The 27,516-nt window shown below is 41.5% G+C and overlaps 1 protein-coding gene across 1 annotated transcript; it reads left to right on the top strand.

Moving 5' to 3' along the window:
- The first annotated feature begins 1,716 nt into the window (after positions 1–1,716).
- On the top strand, positions 1,717–25,839 carry BPNT2 (3'(2'), 5'-bisphosphate nucleotidase 2). The gene is made up of 5 exons (XM_063326899.1): positions 1,717–2,298; positions 16,054–16,213; positions 17,073–17,168; positions 19,038–19,199; positions 19,863–25,839. Exons 1-5 carry the CDS (start codon positions 1,912–1,914, stop codon positions 20,132–20,134), a joined length of 1,077 nt encoding a protein of 358 aa, XP_063182969.1. The 5' UTR covers positions 1,717–1,911; the 3' UTR covers positions 20,135–25,839.
- The last annotated feature ends 1,677 nt before the right edge of the window (positions 25,840–27,516 follow it).

Genomic DNA, 27,516 nt, shown 5'->3' with positions numbered 1-27,516 from the left:
CCTCGTATTTTACTTTCTTTCCATTAAGTAAGAAACCAGTTCAGAAAGTTGCAGGTTTTCTTCCTTCTCCTGGGTTTCCTCCACCAGTAGTTTAAAATTCCAGTTTACTGAACACACATAAACTATTACTGATAGCATCAGGCAGCACAGCTGTTGACTACTTTGCCCATCACTTTTTAAAAGGGGACACATTACAAGCATGCCTCATGCTCATTACAGACACAAGTTTACTCTTTTTCCGACATCAACCCTGTGTTGTTGTACATTTTCTTACTATTAATTATAACTACATGAAATGCTGAACTGTGAAATCAGTATTAAGGAAAACGATCAGTGTATTCTTTCAAGCCCCCTTTCTGACAAAGAAGGAACTGCATAGAAAAAAAACAAACCCCAAAACTTGTATCTTAAAGAGAATAGGAAAAAGGAAAAACATGGACATTCTAGGTGTCACCTAAGAGCATATACATCCCAGCACACCTAAGAGTAAAATCCGTTTCCTTTGAATCCCATTTCAAGTGCAATGCTTTCTGTTCCTACAATCCTTTCTTTCCTTTGCAGTCCCTGCACATACACTTCAGGCAGGGTGTGATCCTGCAAGACACTTGGTATGTAACCATGTTATTGAAGATGCCATTAGAACGGAGATGCAGAGGAGATGATATGGCAACTTCAGTTTGCAAGGGCAATCTTAATTTTGGTCGTTCTTAGTTTTCATATTTTTGATTACGTAAATTTAACACTTTAAAAAAAAAAACTCCACAAGATCCCAGGAAAATAGTTATATTGCATGATCCCTAGTAATTACTTCTTTCCAGGGTTATTAGCAAGCTCTGTTTCTAGAACATGTATTATCAGCAGACAAGAATATTGCTTGAATAAAAGAACATGTAATTAATTCAAACAATGCTGAATTAATCTCATTCTTTTGTTTCTGATACAACTTACGCAAAACTACTAGAGAATTAGAAGGGAGAACAGGAAAAAAAAATAATCAGGGACTCTTCCTCGTTTCCACCCCAGATGTCCAACCTGGTCATAAACATGCAGTTTCACACTCCCCTAAACCAGCTGAAGCGCAAAGAAAAAGTATAAATTAAGACAGGTAGGCCATTAGCACATCCCTTGGCTGGGAAAATGGTTGGACTTGCTTCATTTTACTGACTGAAAGTACATCTTAACCTCAAGTCATAGAATTGCCCAAGTCGGAAAGGACCTTTCAGAAAGTGCCTCTCCTGCGGGCTGTAGCACGAGCAGGCTGAGTCCCTAAGCTCCCTAACTGGTGTGTGAAAAACAGGAGACACTCAACACTGATGCTCAGAACCGTTAACGGCAAATCTTCAGAAATTAAGCAGCAATTTCTGGAAACAGCAATTTCCAACAGCAGGCTCCTTCCCGGCCTCTCGAGCCGGCCTTCTAAGCGGCCTCCGGCTCCTGCCCCAGCCGGTGCGGGGCAGGCAGGGGGCAGGCTCCTCACGCACCGGCTTGACTAGAAGGAAGTGAAATAAAAAGCCACCCCAAACCCCACATTCCAGGAGAACCAGCGATACTTGTTGTCAGGCGCGCCCACGGTAGAACACGAAGGGATCTTCCCCACCCCAGCCTCCTACTGGGACACCCACAGAGGCGGACATTCCCCCTCCCAGCCCAGACCAGCGCTGCCCGCCGAGAGTCCGGTGGGCGGCGGGACATGCTCAGTGCGAGCGGCGGGCCCCGCCTCCGCCTGACCCGGATACAGACGGCGCTGCCTGTTCACCGGCCCGCTGAGGAGCGTGGAGCCGGGTCGGCCCTGCCGCCACCGCAGCAGTAGAGGGAGCGGAGCGCCCCGGCGGCGCCATGGGGCTGTGGTGAGAGCTCGGCACCGCTGCCCGCCCGCCCCGCCGTGCCTCCCTCACACACCCCCCTGTGGCCATGGCCCCCATGGGGATCCGCCTCTCGCCGCTCGGCATGGCCGTGTTCTGCCTGCTGGGGCTGGGCGTTCTCTACCACCTCTACTCCGGCTTCTTGGCCGGCCGCTTTGCCTTCTTCATGCTGAGCGAGCCGGCGGCTGGCGGGCCCGAGTCTCCCCGCGGCTCCGCGCCCGCCGGCGCCGTGGACCTGCGGGAGCTGCTGGCCGTCTCCGTTCTGGCCGCCGTCAGGGGCGGGCAGGAGGTGAAGCGGGTCCGGGAGGGCAACGTCCTCAACGCCAAGGCGAAGGGGAAGACGCGAGAGGGGGCTGAGGAGCAGCTGACGAGCGGCGACCTCCTCTCCAACCGCAGGATGTTCTACCTGCTGAAGGGCGCCTTCCCCGCCGTGCAGGTGGGTGCCGGCATCCCTGCCGTTGGGCCGGGGGGCGAAAGGGAGCCCGGGGGCGAAAGGGAGCCCGGGGGCGAAAGGGAGCCCGGGGGCGAAAGGGAGCCCGGGGGCGAAAGGGAGCCCGGGGCCGTGCGCCCTCCTCCCTCGGTGTAGAGCTCCAGCCCTTCGCGGCTCGTGACAGCCGTTAACGGCCGCGTAACGTTCGCCCCCGAGGCCAACCGCCGCGGCTCGGACGTTTGCCGGGGGACGCGGCTCCGTTTTGTACCCGCCGGCGGGAAACGCGGCCCTTATTCTGCGTTTTTCCTTCCTCCCCTTGCTGACTTTGTGGCAGTGCCACCTCACGCTTGTTTGCCGTGGGTGTTGGGTTGCAGGGGAAGGAGTGGGGTGGTGGGTAAGCGAAGCCATGCCAGGTAAAACTTGGCGTTAGAAATAACGCCTGGTTAAAGGTAAAGGTAATTTCACAGCGCCAATTCTGCATGAATTCATGGTGCTGAGATTAGTAATGCTGTTTCTTTCTTATTTATCCTTCCTGCCAGTTGTCCTTCCGGCCTTAAGTTACAGGGAGAGCCAGGAACGGGCTTTAGAATTTGAGGTTTAGGAATGTAGCGTTACAATATCTGAGTTTCTAGCTCTCATGACTCGCGACAGCAGATAAGCTAACAGCTGTGTCACACTGTGGATCAGTGACTACATGGGCAAAGTGAATTTACTTTTCTTTCAGAGGTGCATGCCCCTCCCTGCTCTCATTCCCTTCTGAAATCTGCCTCTAACGCTTCAGGTCAAACCCAAACTAAACCTATACTTTTAGGCTTTTCAGTTTTTGTTGGCTTTTTTTCCCCACTTTTGCTTTAGTAAATGGGAACTTCTCTTCAGCTTAGCCGTTCTCTCCAGCTTAGCTTTTTACGGTCCTTTGAAGCAGATAGAAAACCCTAAGTTTGGGTTTCAAAGGTGATGATTGCGTGCTTTTCCTGGACAGGTCTAGAGAAAGTAGTGTAGTTCAGTTTATTTTATATTTAAGTTTAGTCATTACTCAATGAGTTTTCAGTGGCTGTTTTGGAAGTTGCTCAGGATGATACGTAGTAGTGGCTTGTGGGGTTTTTTGTTTGGTTTGGTTTTTTATTTTTTGGTAAGTGTTGTAGAGAATGCATTGAATATGAAATCTAAAGGAAACACTGTTCTTCAATATTTGAACTAAACTTGATATGTGGTTGATCTTTCTCTGCAGAAAGATTATGGTTATGTTCTGAAGATTGTCTGTCAATGGCAAGCCACCTTCGCAGGCCCTACGTTAAAGGAAGAAAAAGTATTGTCCCGTGTTCTCTTATGCTATTCAGTGTCCTCGCAGAGCTTGGCATTACAGCATGCCTGTATTGCTGCCTGAAACCTGTACGCTTTCTCCCCTTCCACAGATGCAGGGACTTCATTAGTTTAGATAAAAGAGTTGTTTGTGGTTCTAGAGAAGGCTGGGGGTTCAGTCTGGGCTTCAAGAGCTCAGTGAACTGTATTGCCTGTTCCGTGTCTGTGGTCACTGTGTAAACTCTCCTCTGGTGCTCAGGTGACAGTCTGACTTGCGCGTCTTCCTCTCAGAGGGCGTTAACTTTGAATGTCTACTTTTAAAAAATTTTGGTACTTGTTTTTATTTTCCTTACAGTTGACTAGTGCTGCTAGTCTTCAAAAATAGATGGTACTTTCTAAAGTGCGGGTGTGTTCTCAAACACAGTATGAAGACAAAAATGTGTCTGTACCTCTGTGGAACTGGAAAAAAAATCAGGCATATGTCTTTTTTCTTTTTTCCCCTCTCCCATCCCCCTTAGACTGATTGAGTTTGAGCATTGAGGGTGACTAGGAAGAGTTTGTTTGACAAATCTTTCAGCTAATCTAGAGTTATTCAATTTGACAGATCAGCTCTGGGATAGTATTTGGAGTACATGATCTGGATAATAACAGCTGATCTCATGCAGCATTTAAAAAATATCCACTAAGCCGTATATACTGATAAAACATGCTGTTTCTTAAAGTCTATGCTATGATGAAGATGTATTCCTAAACATTTGTTCAAACCAAAATGAAACCTTTGGTTTACTATATACGTACATATGGCACACATCTCAGGTGCAAAGACAAGGTCTTGTCTCAATCTTCAAATCCTTCACGTCTGCCTTCAGCACAACACATCTAAGACTGCTGCTGTTTCACAGAACAGACCTACTGCAGTTTTGGCGTGAATATGAGGATTATAGAGGATTTCCTGAGAGACATTTCAGGTGAGGCAGTATAAAACTGCATCTCATAAGAAGCATCGTAGTTTGTATCTGTAGCCTTATCCCCGCGTACAAAGTGACGGTCCAGAATAAAAAAACATTGCTGAAGTCAAATAAAACCTCTCTTCTCTTCTTGCTAGAGAAGATGCTGCCGACAAAGTTGTCAAACAAAAACTGAAAGACTTCCAAGAGTAAACTTGTGCAAAATGCTGATTTACTCACACCGTGGAGTCCTTGAGCCCAACTGGGGTACTTCAGCATTTAAATCGGTGTCAAATGCTGCAGCCAGGAAAAAAACAAACCAGCACAAAAAGTGGTGCCAAAATATGCCTATAATGCAAAGGAAATGATCCATTAATTATCCTTTAAGAATAGCTATGGCTTTCCAATGTTTAAAAATGTTTAAATGTTTAAAAATAACCAGGGGGAGATGTCATTTGACTGAAATAAACTGAAGTCAGGGAGCAGCCTTGGATTCCCTGTGTTGTGCTGCTGGACATAACAAGGGAAAGCATGCTAACAGCCTGCCTGAAGCAGACCTTCTCTTAAGGGGTGATTATTAAGAGAAGATGGAAGAGTTAGGCTTCTCAGTTGCAGAAGCTGAAATAAATCTGGAAAGAGTCTTACAATCCTGACAGTCGTGATTTATAAAAAAACTTTAAAAATCTAAGGGGAGGAAGAGAGAGGGGAAAAAACCAAACCCATAGAAAATGTTTTGCCTTTGCCTGTTCTTTTAAGTAAAGGCATTGTCTCTACAGAGGAAGAGGAACTCCACTGCTTGCATCACCTGCTTTATTTGCTATAAATAGATGCATTTGCATCGGTTCTCACAGCTAGGTTAGGTAAGACCAAAGAGACAAGCAGATCAATTCTGGTTTATCGCTGTGTAGTGGATTGAATGTATTGAGTATTGATGTTCTATCCATCAGAAACAGGTGTTAGAAAGATGGGGCAGGAAGGCGCAAGTCAGTTATTTCTAACTCAAGTATTACCCAGCATTGTCTGATCACACTCAACATCCATCAATGAATATTTGCACGCATCTTCTATGAAGTACACTTGTGCAGTTGATTTTAAAATACATTTAATGCTAAAATATATGCAGTGGTTTCTCTTGATAAACTCAACAACTCTAGCTACAGGCTTGAGGTGTTTACTGCTCCTGCGCTACCAGTGTGTTGTCCTTGTCTATTTGTTTGTCATGCTGAGAATGAGTTAAAGCTCTGATCCGGCTATAATCATCCCCTCTGCTCCTTTTCATTTTTTTTATTTATCTCATTTATCTTTTCTGGATTACTTCACTGCTTTCCTGATTGGTTCTCCATGCAGCCCCACTTATTCCTTGTGCTAGCACAGTGGTGGTGCAATAAGGACTGGATGGGAATCACGTGAAGGGATTAAGGATATGCTCAAGCCAGCCCTGATGCCGGGGGGAGAAGGAACTGGGAGGCAACGTTTCCAAATCCAGTTAGAGACTGGCCAGAAAGACTGTTATGTTCTGCCCAGAAGAGCTTCTCTGTTTGGAGAGATGCTGTCATGATACCAGGGCTTCAGCAGCATTAGCTGGTAAAAGAGATTCTCTGCCAGTGCCATGCATCAGGATCTTCCATTTTTCTAATGCCACTTGTCCAGGGATCAGTGTCAGGAGCTTGGTATCTGAATATATCCAAGGTAAAATAAAGATGACTTAAGAATACCCTGGGTTAATTCTCATAATGGCACTACCAACAGCCTGCGTCAGGACATCTGAAGGAGCAGCTCTACTTGCTCACAAATGTAGAAGTGATTGACAGAGGAAGATGTGTTCCTTAAACCAGCTCCTTGGCCAAAGTCTGTTTGTCCTCCAACTATGAAAAAAACGATTTTAAAGCAATCACAATTTTGCCATTTTGCTTCTTCACTATACTAGCATTAAGTTCACAGGATGCAGGCTTCAGTCTTATTTGCCAGAATGAATTGTGCCCTGTACTCTCATTTTCAGCTGTTTGGGCTTATTTTTGACCAGTGCATTGATTTATGTTCTATAGTTGCACCAGCTATATGTCTTGTTTTCTAATGTAAATACTGACTAGAGAAATATCCTTTGTTTCTTCTTTTTTTTTTAATTGTGACTGTGGTGGAAATGAAGCCTTCCTCTGTCCCAGTCTTCAAGAGTCTTTTTATTGGTCTTGCCACAGCCCCAAACCCGAAGGTTCTTCAATCTCAGATAATAAAGACCTCATTTCAAGTTTGTGCATGATAATGCTGGAATCAGGCATCAGTGTTTGAAATGGAAATTTAAGAACATGTCAGATTTATTTTTGATGAGATTTCCTTCTAAATGAATTCCACTTTTTGAAGATTAATGTCTCCAAGCACTCCTCTTCTTTTATCAAGCTACCTGAAGCACTTTCTAGATTTAAATCTGCTGTTTACAGGCAGGTTTAAATAGTGTGATAGTGCCAACTATCATACTTAGAAAACTGGAATTTCATCTGAGATGGCAAGCTCTGCATCTGATACCGATTCTGTGGGAAAAATAGATATGTTAAGGAAGTAGCTTTAAAAAAAAAAAAAAAAAGCTACTTAAACTTCAGAAGGGTTTCAGTGCGTTGCTGAATAATTTCAGTAATTTGTTTGTCTCTTCATGTTGTGAGAATGGCATCCTCAGGTCTTAGGGTTTTTAACAAAATCAACCATCTTCTGACCTGGATGATTTTAGCAACTGCCAAGAAGTTTCCAAGTAAAGCAAGAAGTGTGAATATTAATCTGAAATCTCAGTAATAGTTGTTGTCTGGAAATGCATCTCTTAACATGGGTTTTAGTTGGTACTAGATGACTTACACTGGCGCTCTCTACACAAAATGAAATTAAAGCCTGTAACTTTACGGTAATGAGTTCTGTGATTATCTTTTCAGATGTAATTACAAGTAGTTCATTTGGCTTGTGTGTATACTGAGGGTGTTTAATCTGTCAGCTGAGCATCTGGAGACTTGAGTTTCTTAGTAGTGTAGGCACTCACAAACAGCGAAAGTTTTCTTGGTGTTTTTTATTGTATTGGTAGACTTCTAATGTGGCCTTATTTGGATGTTTTCTTAACATGGAAGGTAGTGTTGCAACTCTCATGACAAGCTGGTCCTCCCTTTCTCTTTGCTACGGACTTGCATCTGTATAGAACTGTAGCAGAATTTTGCTATCTACTGAAACAACTTGTGTGAGCCAATGGCAAGTGGCTTTACCTTCGCTGGTTTTAAATTCCATTTGTTTCTACAGATTACTGGTGGAAATGCTGAATTCTGTGATCCATGCTGATTCCCTCTGTTGTATTTAAGTTGTTTTCACCAACTTCCATTTGTCCTAAGTCAGTAGAAGCAGAGTTGTCACCTGATACGTCTTTACTGTTTATGTGGATCTGTTTGTTTCACTTTGCTTCCTGCTGGCTTAATGTCCAAAGCCATGTAACGAGTTTTGATAAGCAATAATCAAGCTATTTGGCATTTAGGCTTGTCCATATTCTTTGCATATCCTGTCATCATCTTCCTGCATGAAGTGATTTCTTGTCATTAAATGAAGGTGTAGTTCATGGTAGAGGAAAACTTCTGTCTGTCTGTCTGGACTTCTGTGTCTTAAAAAATGCATGTCTCCTTAATCTGTTCTGTGGCATTATTATAGAAGTATTTGTTATTTTCATTTCAAACGAATTACAGTGCGAGACCAGCAGGTTTTATACCTTTATATATTAGTATATTTTTAGACCTTACACATTTATATACAAAACCACTTCATATTTTTATTATACTTTATTACCCTTTAACAAGCTGTTTATTTAGAGACCCATGTGATTCAGCAAGGTCCTTCCTATCCTTTCATAAAAAAATCTACCCTGCTAAAACTCTTTGTAAATTGGTCCCTAGCAAAAGGAACCTTTTTGAAAGGCATGAAGATGATCACCTGTAAAAGCTCATTTTTCCTTCCTAATGTGTTGTGGTAATCTAAGGAGGAAAAGAATCCTTTCAAAAGGAAGCAGCTGGCTTTAAAAATGTCAGTGTATTGAATAAAACCCGAATTTTTGACTAGGCTGGCAAGACTGCTATTCAAATTGTTTAAAGCTCAAAGACGTTTTAAACTTAAAAAAGTGATATTTTGATTTCCAAGTTTGTATTCTTTTCAGTGTCAAGTAACATTAGCTTTCAGGAAGCAGCTTCAGTTCATAGTGAAAATTGCTACTCGCTGTCCCAAAATTCAAAATTTGGAAAGGAGGGATCAGGAGTGATCCTGGCTACAGGTGAGCTAAATCTTGGTGTCAAAGCAAGTCCTTCCTTCTGTAGCAGATTCTGGAGCCCTGTTTTGTAACCACAATAAGTTAGATACTTTCCTCGGTTATTGGAAACATGATGCTTTGACCCTGCTTCTTGATCTCCTGGAGAGCATTCTCCTGTTGTGCATGTTTCTATGTCCTGACTTGTTGAGTGCGTGTTTATGTTCAGAGGTTTTGGCATCTGATTCCTTCACACAATTTGTGTATGTACAGATGCTGTGAGAAGATGAGACAGCTTTCACCTCTGATACATTTCAGGGAAAAAAACAGAAGCTAAGCAAACGGAGGTGAAACAGTCTGACTTGTGTAGTGGGCGCAAGGGTGCATAGCTCTTTGGAGCAGCATGACAGCAGTGCTTGGAGGGGTGAGGTGTGAGGCTTGATTGGTAAGCAGGGGAATGCCCAAGGGCTGCTGGTTGAACTGCTCTCCCCCGAGTTGTGCCTCTCTGAAGCACGGTCAAATAACAGCAAATCAAATACGGTCCTGTGCAGCCACCTAGTAGATCAGTACACCTTTCAAGGTGTGTAGTTGTGGATATCCTCTTACTCGTTGCTCTGGACATGATACAATGCTAAAATATCTTCCACTGTCCCTAAGGAACATCTTTCAGTCAGCCAGTAAGAAATTACCAGAATCATTGTTGGTTTACTGTTTGTAAATGTTTACATTTACTTATTTACTTCTGTCCCTCTGCTCCTTTCCTCCATCTCCTGTCACATGAATACAAATGGCAAAGTTAAGTTTCAGTCTTGGGTATGCGTAATGCTTACTTTGCGTAATCACTGATGAAGTGGCCGTGTATGCCATGCAGAGTTAGTGCCCTAATAAAACAGAAATACAAAGTCAAACATCTATTAATATTTTACTGACGTTCCCCTGTGCACGCTATTTTGTCTGCGCCTCCAGGCTTTTCATTTTCATGGTCTGATTCAATGTTTAAATCCATTGATTTGAATCGTAGAATCATAGAATGGCTTGTGTTGGAAGGGACCTTTAAAGGTCATCTAGTCCAACCCCCCTGCAACGAGCAGGGACATCTTCAACTAGATCAGGTTGCTCAGAGCCCCGTCCCACCTGACCTTGAATGTTTCCAGGGATGTGGCATCTACTGCCTCTCTGGCAGTCTGTTCCAGTCTCTGTTCTTGAAATGTAATACCTGGAATATTCTTATGTTCGTATTCTGACTAGAGAATATCCTTTTTTTTACGGTTACCTGAATTGTGGGGTGTTTCGTTTTGGTGTTTTTCTTTTTTTACCTTGAGTAGCCTAATTAGTATTTCTTCTTTATAATACAGGTGGGATAGTATTTGTGGTGTTCTTGTTCTGTTTTTTATTCTAATGAAACAGCACTGAGATTTGAATTTGAGAGGACTTAATTATTAGGTGGGGATATTGACACTCAGGGGTAAAGAGCTGTGCTACCTCATCTTTTTCAAGCTATTGGATTATTTGCATATTAAAATACATAATGAGTATTGGGATGGATAAGGATGTGGGAGAGTAATAAATCTAAATAAAATTCATGTACGACCAAACATTTTCTAAGAAAACCATTGCATTTTCATGTACTGATGTTTATTAAAAAAAGATAAAATCATTTGTATATTTGAACAGAAACTTCTATTTTATTTTTTTTTAAGCATATGTGTTTTGAGTTTAGTTTATATTTAATGTGTGAATTCAAAGGCAACACCGCAGCTGTGCCCTACACATTCGAACCAGGAAAAAGCCTGAGTTTGTTTACTTCGCCACAGACAGCTAGCTAGTATTCAAGTAGGTTTGTTGGGTTGTGAGCTGCCACAAAGACATTGTGAAGTGCTGGTAGGGAGCAGTCCAACACAGGACAACAAGCCACTGTGAACATGGTTGGGACTGTTGGCTGTATGTTCGGAGCACTGCATTTATCCACGCGGGTTTGTAGTACACTCCCGAGTTGCTTCGCATGTCCCTGAGGAGTTCTATATTCCAATCACCAACATGCTGGAGGAGAGTGTTTTCTGTGCAATGGGTTTTTGAAGGCTGGGAACACTTGGGTGTTTCAGAAGGCACACCATGTGCTGATCCCAATGTTGCTGTTGGACCTCTGCTGCTGGTGACTTCTGCAAGCAGCATCTCTCATCCATTACAGGATTCCTGCACCTCACAGGCTTGTTTTAAGGAATCTCTGTGCTGACGAGATGCAGCCAGACTGCCTTGTTTATGAAATAATTTTTTTTGTTGACCTTTCATCAGTAGTTCCTTCACCGATTTAATATATTTTATGAAATCTCTGTGTTTGATGCAGTTGTTCTTTGTGAGGACAGCTTTCCCTTCAAGCACAACTGGAGAAGATTGCTTAAATGTAGTTAAACTCAGTGTCAGTGGGCAGCTTACAGAACTTCCTGAGACAGGATTTTACGTTGTACAGCTGTTCGGTTGCTAACCCTAAATAACTGTTTATTTCTGTCTCTGCTTGCTGTCTTAAATTATTGCATGATGGGTTGCTATCTAAATTGAAAGTGAAAGGGATAAAACTGGGCTCACAAGGCTGAGGGTGGCAATGTTTGAGGAACATTGTGCTAGCAGGGTCCTTCGGTCTGCTGTCTCAGTGGAGGCAGGGAGTGAAGATTCATGCGACAGCAAAGATGTAGGGATTATTGATGTGTTAGACACCATGGAAACACCTGAGAACAGTCACATAGGAATTAGGGTTGCTCCCTGCAAAAAGGTGGCAGGATCAATAGCCCAACTGAAGTGCCTGTACACCAATGCGCATGGCCTGGGCAACAAACAGGAGGAGCTGGAAGCCATTGTGCAGCAGGAAAACTATCACAGAAACATGGTTGGGTGCCTTGCACAACTGGAGTGCTGCAATGGACGGCTATAAACTCTTCAGAAGGGATAGGCAAGGAGGGAGGGGCCGTGGGGTAGCCTTGTATGTTCGGGAGTGGTTTGATTGTCTAGAGCTTAATGATGGTGACAACAGGGTTTAGTGTTTATGGGTAGGAATCGGGGGAAGGCCAATAAGGCAGTTATGGTGGGAATCTGTTACAGACCACACAACCAGGATGAAGAGGCAAACAAAATATTCTATAAGCAGCTGGGAGAAGCCTCACAGTTGCTAGCCCATGTTCTCGTGGGGGACTTCAACTTACCAGATGTCTGCTGAGAGGAGACAGTCTAGGAGGTTCCTGGAGTCTGTGGAAGATAACTTCCTGACATCCGGTGAGTAAGACAGCTAGGGAAGGTGCTCTTCTCGACCTGTTGTTTGTGAACAGATAACTGTTGGGTGATGTGATGGTTGGAGGCCGTCTTGGATATAGTGATCACAAAATGGTAAAAGTTTTTGATTCTTGGAGAAGTAAGGAGTGGGGGCAGCAGAACTTATACCTTGGATTTCAGGGAGTAGACTTTGGCTTGTTTAGGAGCCTGGTCGACAGAGTCACTTGGGAGGCAGTCCTGAAGGGCAAAGGAGTCCAGGAAGGCTGTATATTCTTCAAGAACAAAATCTTAAAGGCTCAGGAGCAGGCTGTCCCCATGTGCCAAAAGACGAGCTGGTAGGGAAAAAGACCAGCCTGGCTGAATGGAGAGCTTTGGCTGGAACTCAGGGAGGAAAAAAGGAGAGTTTATGACCTTTGAAAGACAGGGCAGGCAACTCAGGAGAACTACAAGGAGGTTGTAAGATTATGCAGGGAGAAAATTAGAAGGGCCAAAGCCTAAATAGAACTTAATGTTTACTACAGCTGTAGAAGACAATAAAAAAAATGTTTCTAGAAATACATTAGCAATGAAAGGAGGGCTAAAGAGAATCTCCATCCTTTATTGGATGTGGGGCGAAATGTAGTGACAAAGAATGAGGAAAAGGCTGAGATAGTTGATGCCTTCTTTGCCTCAGTCTTTAGTGGTAACACCAGTTGTTCTCTGGGTACCAGAGCTTGAAGATGAGAATGGGGAGGCAGAATGAAGCCTCCATAAGCCAAGGGGAAATGGTTAACAACCTGCTACACCACTGAAACACACACAAGTCTATGGGGCTGTATGGGATCCACTCAAAGGTGCTGAGGGAGCTGGAAGAAGTGCTCACCAAGCCACTGTCCATCATTTACCACAAGTCCTGACTAACCAGGGAGGTTCCAGTTCACTGGAAATTAGCAAATTCTACACCCATCTACAATAAGGGCCAGAAGGAGGATCTGGGGAACTACAGGCCTGTCAGTCTGACCTCGGTGCCAGGGAAGGTTATGGAGCAGATCATCTTGAGTGCCATCACATGGCACATACTGGACAACCAGGTTATCGGGCCCAGTCAGCATGGGTTTATGAAAGGCAGGTCCTGCTTTACTAACATGATCTCCTTTGACAAGGTGAACAAGTGGACGAGGGAAAGGCTGTGGATGTTGTCTACCTAGACTTTAGTAAAGCCTTTGACACTGTTTCTCACAGCACTCTCCTGGAGAAACAGCTACTCCTGGACACATAGCTACTCCTAATTTCTGAGTGAAGACTCGGGAAGGCAGTCAACTACATATCAATATCACTACAGAAAAGCTTGAAATGTTAGGTCATGGCCTCTGGAGGCTTCCAGCAAATGAGAACGACAAGTAGGAATGTGACATCATAATGACACAAAGGCATGTTTTCCAGGTATATTTTCATACGTTTTAAAAAAAAAAAAAGATACAAGTTTCCAGTGTTAAGGGTTGGTGATGATCTCTCAGGCAACTATGTCTTGCAAAACCTACAATGTAGCTTCCTAACAAGAAATAAATTTAATAACCGCATGTAGAATAATGGCTATGAATTTCTATTTGGACTATGACTTGTGGAGTGTTTGGTCAGGGCTACAGAGTAAATGGTCATATGAATGGAAGAACTAGTGACCCAGTTGATTTTCCCCCCCACACCCCCGCCTCCAGATGGCTCTGCGACCTCATCACTATTACCTGTTTTTTTTCTGTCAGATTGATCATTGTCGTTGAGAGACTCCTCACAAGCATTATAAATGCTGCAGCATCATGGCCACCGCTACAAAATTTGAACGAGTAGGAGGTCTTTCTCTGAAAACAATACCTTTCAGATAGTTTCAGTCTTTTAATTTTAGTGTACTGTAAGAACAGGTTTAACAAGATATTCTTCCTTTTGAGGACTGGTTCCAACCCTTTAACTTTCTGGAGGCCTCTTCCTTCTGTTGAGGAAATGTGTTCTTATGGTGGTGCATAATATGCTGCAGTGGAACTTTAACTGCCCAGGGGCCGTGTTGAGGCTGCCAAGTCTGTGGAACTAGTCATCTTGACTTCGCAGGATTGTTTTCCCTAGGGGAAAACACAGTCATCAGGTTTATTGTACGGTGACAGATGTTTAATTTGTAAATGTCATAGCAACTTCAAGGACTCTGTATTTGACATACGATGTTTCATGTACTGGTTTTACATGAGAAGACAGCTATGATGTATGGCTGGAGTTGCTGCAGTTCTGCTTGCTTTCTTTTTTTTTTTTTTGGAATTCTCTTGGCCCTTAACCCTTTGCTAATGGTCTGTTATAGTTGAGGTGTGTGATGCCTTTTCTTGTCATGATGTGAATTATGTAAAAATCTCGCTGATACAAAGTCTGTAACATTCAAACGTAGTCTGATTTCATTGCTTTTCAATGTCACTTGCCTACAACATCTGTAATAACAAGTTGGTTTAGTCAAAGGGGATTTATGTGCTCTAGCAGTTATCTGAATTAGAGCTAGCAGTCTCAACTCCATCCATAGCAAGTAAAGGGAAATCAGTGCTTCTAGGCTGTAAGCACATTACATCCCTTGTGTGCCTACTGTCTTGCTTTGACTGGACATCAGAGCTAATATCCCTTTAGAATTATATTAGAGGAAGCCAGCTGTAAAGCTACCAAAAATAAAAACGTTTATGTTCCTAATATTCTGAAATGTCCTAGAAGTCCAAATTAGTTACACTCAACTTCAGACATATAACCTACATATCTAAGCCATAAGCATCATCGTCCTATTGAGTAATTAGTAGAGTGATGCGTTTCTGAAGGGTTCAAGCAGGCTGAAGCTTGAAAGGTACAGTAGTAATGATTTCCTTTTTATTGGCAGAAGGAGCATAGAAATACTAGTCTCCTAATGTAACTAAAAGTAAATGGGATGAATTTGTATAAATTCCTGTTAGCACTACTTACGTCTGGTTGCATTACAGCTTTCCTATAGACCATCTTTGCAGTGGTAGTAAGCTGGTATGGATGGGTTAAGGCACATTGATGAATGTTTCCCCAGCAGTTCTTCTGCCAGGTTGTGTGATGTTTTGTAACATGAGAAATCATTATGCACAGTGTTTTGTGATAACTGCATCTCTTGTGATCCAAAAATATCTTGCTACTGCAGTCACAATGACATTGTATTGGGTTTTGCAGAACATTCTTCCATTCAAGAGACTGGAACTGTGTGCTCCACTACTGGACCAAACTGTTCAGCAGACTGAAATGCCTTCTGGTCCAGAGTAAAATTCCTTAAGCTAGGCAGCAAGTGACAATAGGCTTAAACGTGACCTTTGACTGCTGTTTATAAATGTTCTTCGCGGGCCTTCTTAGGTCCTTAGCCCAACCTACCCTAAAGACAGATATAGAATATTATTAACTTGTTTATAAAATAGTATACATCTGATAGTTGTGTAGTGGTTACATTCGTTTGAGCTGCTTAAATTGCTAGTTGTAACTCAATGCCAGAAGCAGGAATATATGCTAGGATTCCTACTCCCCCAAGTCATGCCACAGTCTGCAAAGTATTTGTTGATAAAATATCTGTACATTTCAATCTGCATCTACTGATCTGTATAAATGGAATACTAGACCCCTACTGTATCTGTATACCGCATGATTCTCAAGTCAAATGTACTGCTTGTAGTCTTTGAAGCAACTGCGTTTAACTTTTGATTCAAAAAAACCCCTGTGATTCGTACTGTGAGAACGTTCAGTGGGAAGAGCTGCAGCCAAAGAAGCAGCATCCAGCTGTGGTGTGGTTTGCAGTAAAATTCTGGATTGTGGTTTTCTATTGCTTGTCACATGATGGTAATAGCTTGTAAGTTGCTGAAAAATGACTAATTCTTGCACTTTTAGCTGGAGGTGAAGGGAGAAAGAAAAGATATGAGCAAACCTATAATTTTCCCCAAGTACCATAGCTACTGTATCTGATAAATTAATGCAACAACTTTTGTTGTGTTATAGATAAACTCTGAAGAGCGTGTTGATACAGCTGATCAGGAGACAATCTCTTGGGATCGCAGTATTCCTGAAGACATAAAACAAAAAATACAGCCTAAAGAGGTTCCAGCAGAAAGTGTTACAGTCTGGATCGATCCGTTAGATGCTACACAAGAATACACAGGTAGCTGATTCTTGTTGACAAATCATGTGTGTAATTCTGATGTCTGCCTTTTATGCTGGAGACAAAATAGTAAGTATTTAAAATGCCATCTCTTGTTAAATAAAGTGTGTTATGTGAGAGTTCGTGTGATTTAATTGACAAAGTGCATAATGAAATCTCTATCAGACCGTAGCATTTACTTTTATATATACCAACTCTGAAATGACTTTGATATTCCTTGCAACTAAGTAATTGATAAAACAAATGGTAACTGTCCTTTATGATTTCTGCTGGAATTACACATTTCCTGTTTAACTTGATATAAAAAAAATTGTTACAGTTTTTCAAAAAAGCATGCATAATTCTGTCTTCTCCGTTTTCAAATCTTTTAAGATGTCACATTAGCAGTTCAAGGCAATGCAACTAAAATTCTTGCTGATAAATACTGCAGAACAAACAGAAGAATGGGGATTATTTTGTGAATATTCCATTGATACAATCACCTTTTCAGGTGAATGTTCTTTGGTATTTGAATTATCAGCTTTGAACCAATAGAGGATAGGAGGTGGGACAGAGAAAGGAGAATATAGGAGTACAGATTTCCATGGAAATACATGCTGCATAAGACACAGCTGTTAGCGTTAGATCTGGTAGGAGTATAGGTTACATCTACTCAACCCAGAAAACTGCTGGAAAACTGAAAAGTCTTTAAAGTCTTGAGAACTGCAAGGTTATTTGAGGATACAACAAAGCTACATTGTAAGAGGCAGAATGCAGACTAGTCTTCAAAGAACAATATTTATATAATGTCAGGTCTGCTTTCTTTTTGTGTCCTTGGCATCTGGCTGTAAACTTGTTCACTTTCTCGTTTTGCCCACAGAGGATCTTCGACAGTATGTCACAACAATGGTTTGCGTGGCTGTAAATGGTAAACCAGTAATAGGAGTGATACACAAGCCGTTCTCATCATATACAGGTACCTTTATGCCTTCACATATTTCCAGCATCTTCAGTCATAGTGTTAATTAAAATTTGATGTTTGAGAGAACATCTGTAGGTGTAAGTGAGAAAATAGTACCTGGTGCAAAAGAGCACTGCTGCAGACCTCAGAATTAGAGCTGCGGATGTGTTCTGTGCTCTAAAACCACAAAGGAAAATGCTGCCCATGTTTAGCACAAAAATGATGCATTTAAACTAAACCAACTGAAAATACGTTTAAAAATTAAAACTCCTTCAATCAGAGTGCTTATAGCAAACCAAAGAAAGTGAAACCTACGCATACTGACCAGCCTTATGCGTGCTGTTAGTCTCTAGCAGAAGGGTATTTTGCTCATTCAGCAGAACTTGGGTCCCTGATATTATACCCAGGAGCTGGTGTTTGTTCAGTGTGAATAACAAAGGTAGATTAAAGATGTTAATGGCAACTGTTTGTATGTAACAGGCAAGACTGCCTACCATAGCCTTATTGATTATCTGACATGCTTTTAATGCCACAACACTCAACTAATTAATTCTTCAGTATTAATGACATATCAGTGAGGATGGCTGCAAGTTTGGCAATATGTATGCACTTCTGAAAGCTTCAAAGTAGTTTTAGTACTCGTGTCTTACATACTGTAGATTAGACACAATAATTTCTGTTCTCGTTTTGCCTTAGGCAATACTGACCTCTAGAGTTGTAAAGTTAGGCAGTAGCTCTGTCACAGAAACTAAGACTGAATAAATATATTTTTTTAATCTGTTCTCTTTTTTTGCCCACTGAACACTTGATATTTTGTGCTAAACATTGTACTGTCTTTAAATATGAACTTAATTTCCAGTCATTTAAGTATATGCTATATTCCAATATGCTTTAAGAATCTTGGGTGGTTTTGGAACATATTTTTCTAAGTATCAACACCTATCTGAAGAAATACTTATTATTTTTTTTAGCACTCTAATTTTGAGAATTTATCTCCTTTAATAGTAAAGTGTGAAATGTTCAGACATGGCATCAGATGAGATGCCATGAATTCTGTCATTCACTGTGAAGAGCATTCATTTGCCAAGCTGGAAATAACAATATGTTGTGAGTGGGATTATTCCTAATGCTACCACACAAATACAAAGCAATAAAGGGCAGTCAGCATTGTTATTACACATAATTCAGCCTGTTGCCATACAATCTGGCCCTCTACTGAGATGAAATTGCTGGTTAGTCTGCTAAGTAAATGTCAAATTAATGGTTAGGGGATGCCACCTACCAAGCTTGGCTTTGAAACTCATGATGAAACAAGTGGGAGGCTGTGTATTCTAAATCCAGTCCTCCAAAACACACCATAGCAGGTTTCCCTTAGTATTACCATCCTTCTGAGCTATTTTCTTCCTTAGCGTTACTATCCTTTTGAACAAAATGACTCCATAATATTTTTGCTATCCGCTTTGAAGGGTAGCGGGGCTTTTTGCTCTTATAAAAGAGTTATTTGAGAAAATATTGGATCTATTTCTGACTCAGAGCCATCCTTATAACTTTGGTGTCTTTTCAGTCAGAGGTTCTAGTATTACTACTTGGGTTTTTTCCCCTCTTACTCTGTTTTTTTGGAAGTGTGGCACAAGAATAGTCGGGCATGGGATAATGCCATAGACACAAAGGTGTGTGGGGATGGGGGCTGTTTCTATTTGCTTGTGTGCACATGTGGGCGTGCATCCCTCTCTTCTGTCAGCCCTAACTTTCTCTTTTACAGTAGGGAGGGGAAATTAAGTTAGAGGCATCAATTCCATTTTCTCAGATAAGTATCCTTTTATCTTTACGTTTAACAGAGATTGCCTTTTGTAAATCTTAGCAGAATTTGTGTTTCTGTTGTAGCCTGGGCAATGGTGGATGGTGGCTCAAACGTAAAAGCTCGTTCCTCCTACAATGAGAAAACTCCAAGGATTATTGTATCCCGCTCCCATGCAGGAAAAGTTGAGCAGGTTGCACGGCAGACATTTGGAAATAAGACTGTGATAATCCCCGCTGGTGGAGCAGGTTTGGTTCCTTAAGCATCCTATTCATTTTATTGCTTCCGAATGATTTAACAGCATAGCTGTTGTTAGAGAAAAGGATATGACTGTGGCATCTCCCTCTTTTTCCTCTTGCTTTTTGTTTTTGATACCCCTAAAAGCAACTTTGTACTGCATAATGTATGATAAAGGAGAATGCCTTGTGCTGAGTTGCTGTATGAGAGTGGTATATGCATCTTCCTTCTATTGTAACAAAAAGTGAGGACGGGGGGAAGGTAGACTTCAGCATAATATAGAGATGAGAAATAAGTGAGTGAACGTAAGAGCAAAACTATATTCAAGTTTCTGGTCTTGTTGTTCTAATGTGTCTCTAGATAAGCCAATGTAACATATTGGTAAAGGCTGTCAAAAAATAATGTGTCCCAAATACTCAAGGCTTTAATTGGGGTGCAGTGGAAAAATCTTGTGTGTGTGGGGAGCAAGGACGTTCCTTTTCAAATTTTCTCTCAGACAAAGTTATTGGTGCCTCTGCCATTATGCTCGTTGGCATGATATAATTAATGACATCACTTTCCTAAATCTTGCACGTCTGTAAATCTGCTTACTAGTAGACTTATCCTTTGTGATGAATACAAAAACTTGGTTTAACCTTTTTTTTTTTTTTTTTACTTCTGCTCATTTCTTCTAGGTTATAAAGTGCTGGCCCTCCTTGATGTGGCTGAAAAGAATCAAGAAGAAGCTGACGTGTATATCCATGTCACCTACATTAAGAAATGGGACATATGTGCTGGAAATGCAGTGTTGAGAGCATTGGGTGGCCATATGACTACCCTGACTGGTGAAGAAATTAGTTACACTGGCTCAGATGGCAATGAGGGAGGACTAATAGCCAGTATCAACATGAACCATAAAGCACTAATTGAAAAACTTCCAGATCTGGAAAAAACATCACACAAATAAACTTGAATGATGGAGAAGTACAAGTCGTGCTTTTGTAGCCTCCAAATGCTCTGTCTGAAGAAGCAGGTGTGAAAACCTGCTGGGAAAGATGCACAGCAAAGCAAAGCAGTTTGGTGTGGGTTTGGGGACTATAATCATGCATTGGGTTTCTTCAGAGGTGGTATTTAAAAAAAAAATAAAATAATAATCAGAAGTAGGAAGGGGACTGACTGTCTCACACCTCAGTTTCCATGTTTTATTTTTTTCAGACTGTTTTCATGCAGTTCTTATACTCAAGGTGCATATACAGTATATATTTGTGAACGTAGGTGAGCTAAAGAAAAATCCAAGTTGATTCATAAAATAACCTTAGTAGTTCTCACAGGAATTTCTTGGAACCTTTTGCATCCTGTTACTGTAGTTGTAGCAACTCCATAATGAATTGAGTAGGGAAAAAAAGGTTGATTTGTATAGGCATCTGATAACTCTGTAAACAATTTAGCAGGAAATGTGACCTTGTGTTCTATATCCCCTGAACAGAAAGCACAGGAAGGTTGAGATGAATTTATATGCAGCAACAGTTTATCTTTGACAGAGAAAAAAAGAAATGTTCTGTATTATTTTGACTCTTTTCCTAAAGATGTAAACCAGTTTAGTTCAGATGGGTTGTGAATATCAGTGTTTTATTAATCAGTGTAATTATTTCCATATACCTTTTTAAAAGAAGGCAATGTTTCCTTGTATAGTTTTTAACAGTTACTTCCTGTCCTTGATTTCTGCGTACAGTGTTAAAGATGCATGCTAGGTTTTTCTCTAATGTAGGACTTGTTCATCATTTGGTGTTTGTGCCAGAAGCAGCTTTTCCTCCAGTACCTCTTTTTTTGTGGATTTTTTTTTTCCATTGGATAGAGTCATATGGAACGAGTTTAACAGAAATAGTAAGTTGTTTGGTTGTTTCCGTTTAGAACACAAGATATAAACCAGCAATTTTTCTACAAGCCCAGAAATAACTTTCTATCTTTTTAGGTTCAGGCGCGCTCTTTTCTGCAGAAAGGTCTTGAGCCATCCCAAACAGCCTGTGGTTACTTGCTTTGTGAAAATTTATGTAGAGAGACACCATTTGAACTTGAATCTGTTCAAGGAACATGCGGTGCTTGAAGTACGACAGGGTCTGCAAAACTTTATTGAAAAATGTTCTTTGTCAATCCAATATACATAGAAGAGAACATGGGCCTTTGATATCAAATGACAATTTGTTGCAACTTAAATATGTGGACTTCTATCTGCAAAAACATAATCATCTGTATTATTGTTCTCTGCCCCCCTCTGAACAGTTTCAGAAGGTTAGAATTTATCTGTTATATGAATTATCAGTAGATAACCTTCCCATCAGTCCTCAAGAAAGCTAAAATTCTTAGTTAATACCGATGTTTTGTGTTCAAAGTTTATTCAGTATAAGCTTAGGCTGTTTAAACCAAATTCTTAATTACTTTCATTTTAACTTCTTTCGTCATACTGCTGTTCTGATTAAGAGGGGGTTTTTCTCCTTATGTCACTAGTGAAGCATGTCTATGTACCTCTTAACTTCTAGCTAATGTTCCCATTTCCAAAAGACCTCCTCAGATGTTGCGTAACTACAGATACAGACTTGTGTTTTGTAAACTTACTGGCAAAGTAGACTGAAGCTTAGTCCTACTAGCCTTCTGGTACGGGTAGGTTGTTTGTTTTTTAGGTAACTGTTTTTCCAAAATTGACACTATTGCTGCTGTTTGAAAATACCTTTTACACATGTAGATAATACACAAAGCAAGTTAACTTCCAGTTTTTAATTTTAATAAACTACTATATGCTGTAAAAAATAGTTAATATGCCCTTTTTAAGAAGAGGCTGATCTATTTTGAAAAACTTCTTGAGCTTCCAAACCTCAGTGAAGAATAAAAAAGCAGATATTTCTCAAGGCTTTAGTAATATTTTACAAGACTGCAGCTTTTTTTCCTTCAGACTGATTTAAATGACTTAAAGCCTAATAGAAAAAGCAGCTATTTTCTTTATTAGTTAATGAACACAGATTAAAATTTAAATATGAGAAATAGCCATAGTTAGCCTAGTATAAAAACCTAATTGTGTCACAGAGGTTGAATGCACAATATTTAAATAGTCAATTAAGACAAAGTCTGTGGCAGGTTATGGTTTTAGATTCAGATTGAAATCATGTGTAAACGTACCTTACGAAAAGGTGACTGCTCTTATTTTGGGTACGATTCCATCACTTCCTTGTGTAAGCTGTGATCAGACTTAGCTTCTGTATGCGAAATGAAAAATAAGATAATGTTACATATCGTATACAAGGGCTTACTTGCATCTTAACTGAAGGTGTAAAGCAGTAAACAGAAGTATTTGCCTAAATTATTTTTCCTTTGGAAGATAAGGTACAAAGAAGAGCTTCAGCCCTCCTTTCCTTCTTCCTATATGCTGCCTAAAATACCTAGTCTTCCATTAGGAAGACGTTTGCGTGTTTAGACCCATTTAAATCCTAGATTGCTTTGTTGCAATGGATCTCAGTGGTCAATACCTTTCACTGTGGACACTTACTGGCCCAATCTCGCTTCTTGTGAAAATGAAGAAAAGGTGAGAGTGAGGTGCCCATTAATTACCTCTGGTACAGCCTGACCTCATACCTCCTTCCCACAGCTAAGACCTAAGGTGGTGTTTGGGGTCTCCCAGTCTAGTTTAAAGAGGAGCTTCTTTGATAGGAGAATAGGTAAGCATCTGGTGAACATCAGTTTTGGAGGTCACTTTACAATAAGTGCAACTTTTGTGCAGACCAGCAAGTGTTGAAAAGTGTTTGCTTAGTGCATGTGTGCCACTGCACTTCAGTGTTTGTTTGTATAGTGTTAACACTCAGTATATCCTATTTCTTTGCCTGTGTTTACACTCCATTCTGAAACATCTTGCTATTCTGGCTCCAGTACTTGTTTGGTGTCAGCTGCATGGAAGTAACTTAAGCTTATGCCCAGAGAGGCAGGAAATCATACTGTACCCATGTCTTGCTGCCGGGCTGGAACCTTCTTTACATTCTAGCCTTTTCCACATAAAACTGTCATACCATTTTTAGGGATGCTACTTAAAACAATGGCACGGTGTAGGTGGTTCCTACAGAAGTATGTCTCTTCTAAAAATTTTTTAAAATTCACAGTATCATTCTTGCTCCAAACAAGGGAAATAGGAGAATGTATTGTTTTAGCGTTGGTTTTCCAATGGTGAATTTTTGTTCGAGTGGCTTTTTTGCTTAAGGTAATTGCAAGGGAAATTATTCTAAAGCCATAGATATTTTCTCTTTTTCATCCTGCTAAACAGAGTAGATGGTAGCAAAGAGGAAACCTAGTACTGTACCAAGAGTCCTAACTTGCATTGATTAAATGAATGTTTTCTAAACAAATGGACACAGAAGTAAAAGGGTTGAATATCGACAGTGGTTTTGAGTTTAACATATTTGCCAGACGTTTACAGATGGATTCATGTGTGTTGACTGTTCTAATCTACAGAGCATATAATGAAAATAGCCAAGACAGCTTCCTCAAATGGTGAATTAACCATGTAGGCGAAGCTGAGTGGTCATCTAGTGATGTTGTTTCATATGCTTGGTTTTACAGTCATTTGAGTGGACAGATTTTCTAACTGGCTTCAGGCATGAGAAGAGTGGTTTGGTGGTTTTTTTGGTTTTTGTTTTTTTTTTTTTAAATAGACAGTGGTTGGAGATCAGAGGTCTGTAGGGGAGTCAGCACTGGAGTTTATCTCTGCTTTTTTGTTTATAAACAAATGTACCCCCATATCTTTGTAGCATCCTCTTATCTGTTGGAGCTGTGCAACAGCGGTGCAATACTGTATACTCCTGGTTTAACAGTGTAAATCAAGGAGTCCGCATTCCCCGAGAACAGTGCAATGAGAAGTGACCGAGTGTTGTGCTGGTCCTCCTCTGTGTTACGGCAGCTGAGGCTGGCTGCTGCTTTGTCTCGTGAATGTCATTCCAGTTGCAGTTTCTCTGATGGCAGAATTTCTTTTGTAGGCTACTGTCTCCTCAGTTCTGCCCAACCCCTTCGTGGATCTGTTTTCTAAAGTAAACTGGAGAAGTGGAGAGGAAAGAAGCAGATGGCTGTGCTGGAGAGAAGTTGTAACAGAGAACGCTTGTTTCCATTTCTTGATTTAAATTATAAGTGATAGTTCCATTTCTCTTGTCCTTCAGGGGTTAGATAACCATACAGGTTAGTTTAAGTGGACCATGGATAAATGCCTGCATGATTTTAAGGCCAAGCAGGATGGAGGTGAAGGAGACTGCCTTGAACCAAGGAGAGCATGGATGGATGGTTTCCTGTCAGGCTGTTCATGCTGAGCCTTTTTTCAGTGCTTTGTTGTAGAGAGTGAGGCTCTTTCACACAAACAATTGTGGATTTCACTTTGCAGAATTATCATTCATAGTCTATCTCCTGACCTGCTATCCTCAATGATAAATCTGTGCTGTATCCAGTTCACTGTAGTGTAGAGACATTACAGCAAGAGAGTCTCTTGCTGAGACAAGATTGTGGTAACTCTGAGAGGACTCAAAGACTGCTTGACTTGAACCACGCCTTTTATACGGCAGCTCTTATACTGAAGCGCTAACACTTGCTGCGAGTGTCTTTGCACCTCACAAACAGCTTGTGCCACTCAAGGGTTGTATCAAGAAGCTGTTGAAGCCTTATACTATGTGGTTTTCAGGTGCCACACTAGCTCTTTCAGTTCATCTGAGAGAAGTTCTGAAGTGCTTGTCTGGTTTCCTTCTGAGGCTCCCACTGCAGCCAGCAATGGGTAGCCACTTTTCCTTCTTTGCTGTTCCTCATCTTTCTGTTTCTGCCTGATCCTTGCTCCTTTCTTAGTCCATATGGACAAGATAAATGAGTGGTCAGAGCTAAAAACAGTCCCTGAATGAGAGGACCACAGCGGCAAACTATACAGTTTAACCTCAAGCTGTTAATGTTTGGGACCAAACATGCCTAAAGTACTGGTCTTACCAAAAGTGTGATAGATGCCAACAAAATAAAGGCATCTTGAAGAGAGGTTCGTGTGATTGGTGGTACTGAACATGCGGAAAAGATGCAAAGTAAAGAGCAAGGAGAAGTTAAACTGTCTTAAAAAGGAGAAGAAAACGGATTCTCAGTGTAATGTTACAGGCGTTTGGCATTTCTGTTCCTCTGGGTGCAGAGCCTCGTTGCTTATGAAAGAGGCTTCATTGGCCCTATGTGAAAGACCTGATTTTGTTGAAGTCAGTAGCGGCATTCGCACTGAATTCAATGCGAGCAGAAGCAAGCCAGATAAAACACGAACAGTAAATTAAGCAAAGTTCAGAAGAGCTCAGCTTCTGCCAATAGAGCAAACAACCTGGGCTGTGTTAAACTCGCCTCTGGCAGCTTCAGTCTACGTTACTAGAGAACTTCAAAACATCGTCCCATGGTCTCAAGGTTCTAAGTCTTCTGGGGTTTTTCTGTTGTCTACAGATGATAGAGCCCACTTTCAGATAATATTGTTTTCAGCCCTGATTGTTCCTTGTTTGTAATTTACATTTCTTTTTTCTCCCCAAAGGACCAGCAAGAGTCTGGCATTTTTCCTGTTGTCCCACCAAATTTTATTAGCATTTTCCAATTGTGTGCCAAATTGAAATAACAATTCTATAAATAAACTCTCTGAAAATACTGGTCTGTGGGGGTGTCTTCCTATATCTTATCTCTCTGTTGGGTATTTGTTTCATTGTGCAGCTGATATTTTTCTTCCTTTTTTCTGGTAATGCATGTCAGGCCGCTTCAGCTGTGCTGTGTCCACTGTGTGTGTGTGACTTTCTGCCTGAGGGATTATAATTATTGACGGGTCCAGCTAAGTTAATGATAAACGTTATTCAAGATCTCCATTGGTTTTGCTTTCATACGTGTGGTTTTATTCTGAAAGTTGGTGGATTTGTGTGATGGAAAATGGGTGCTTAGAAATCCCTCACGTGGTATTGTGCCTTGGATCTGAAGAAGCTTTCTTTCCAACGTCATCTCCAAGACTCTTCCTAATTATGATACTTCATTCTACTTGAGTCTTGTTTCTGTGATTTTCTAGTATCCTGCCAAACTAGTGTTATGTGCCCTTTTTCTAATAATGTGCCACTCTTCGTAAGTGAAACCATGGAATAAGTTGAAAGATGCTTTAATATCCCACATCAGTGTGGCTTTTTGGGCTCTTCTTGGGTGCAGCTTCAGATGTGGTTGCTGTCACCCCTACCAACATGTGCAAGACTGGATGTGCAATGAGGTCGTGTGTCATCCCGGCAATGCTGGCCCTGATGTGCATTGCTGATTCTCCTCTTTCCCCACGTACGAACCGAAATTGCCAAGCAGCCTCTGTGCCAGCGCGGTCCGGTCGGTGCTCACAAAAGCTGTGTTTTAGCGTGCCTAAAACTGCTCTGGCACTAACGCTTGATTGTACGTACTACTAGACACTTTCAGACTCCAAAACAGGGTGGCTGCCTGTGGACTGCTCATTGAGAAGCGTCCCAGCTTCATGAAGGCTAGTGAACTGTGCCTGGGAAATTGTTTGGGATGGAGCTGGTTTGCTTAGGCCAAAAACATGCTGAGGATCATGCCGTAGTATACCAACCAGCGACCTGTGGAGCCCAGGGTCGTTCTGGACTGTATAACTGACTTGCATGGACATAGGCAATATATGCCACAGGAGCTGTACGTGAATGTTTTGAAAACCCTTGTTGATAATATGTGATCTAACCAGATAATCAGTGTGGAGTATTTGGCAGTTATTTGGAGAAAGAAGGAAGTGTTGTGGTGCGTTTTGGGGAACAACCCAGAGGAGCAGGGATTTTTCCCATCTTGCAAAGTGTGAGTGTGTGAAAATGGATATTGGCATTTATCAGTGACATTGATGTTTTCCCAACTGCCTGTGATGACGCTGTGCAGCAACCTGGACAGCCCGGGTGGCAGGCTTGTCTGAGGGAAGCGTAGCGTGTGGCTGGTTGCTGTTCCACGTGACTAATCGCCAGACTAGCTGATTCCTACAGCCAGTTTGGGAGCTTTGCTGCACTGAAAATGCTGTCTTTTCAAGTACGCTGATTAGGAAAACATCAAAATTGCACTCTTTGTGGGTTGTGTTAAGGCACACGAAGGGCAAAAGCACAAGTATGGTGACACTTGGACGACAAAGGAAATTGCAGAAGTTGAGTAAATATGTTAACATTTGGTGGTTGCCTCGTTAAAGATGATTGTATGCTTTGTGAGGCCTGAAGGACCAAGTTGCAGGCTAACGTCTGCTCTATGCTGTCAGCCGTTTGCCTGAGGCTCTCAGGCTTGCATTTCTCCCACTGGAGCTATCGCTGCAGT

Source organism: Chroicocephalus ridibundus, chromosome 2 (genome assembly GCF_963924245.1).
Source record: "Chroicocephalus ridibundus chromosome 2, bChrRid1.1, whole genome shotgun sequence".
Classification (NCBI taxonomy): Eukaryota; Metazoa; Chordata; class Aves; order Charadriiformes; family Laridae; genus Chroicocephalus; species Chroicocephalus ridibundus.
Note: the sequence above shows the minus strand (reverse complement) of the source record. Positions and strands in the feature narration are given on the sequence as shown.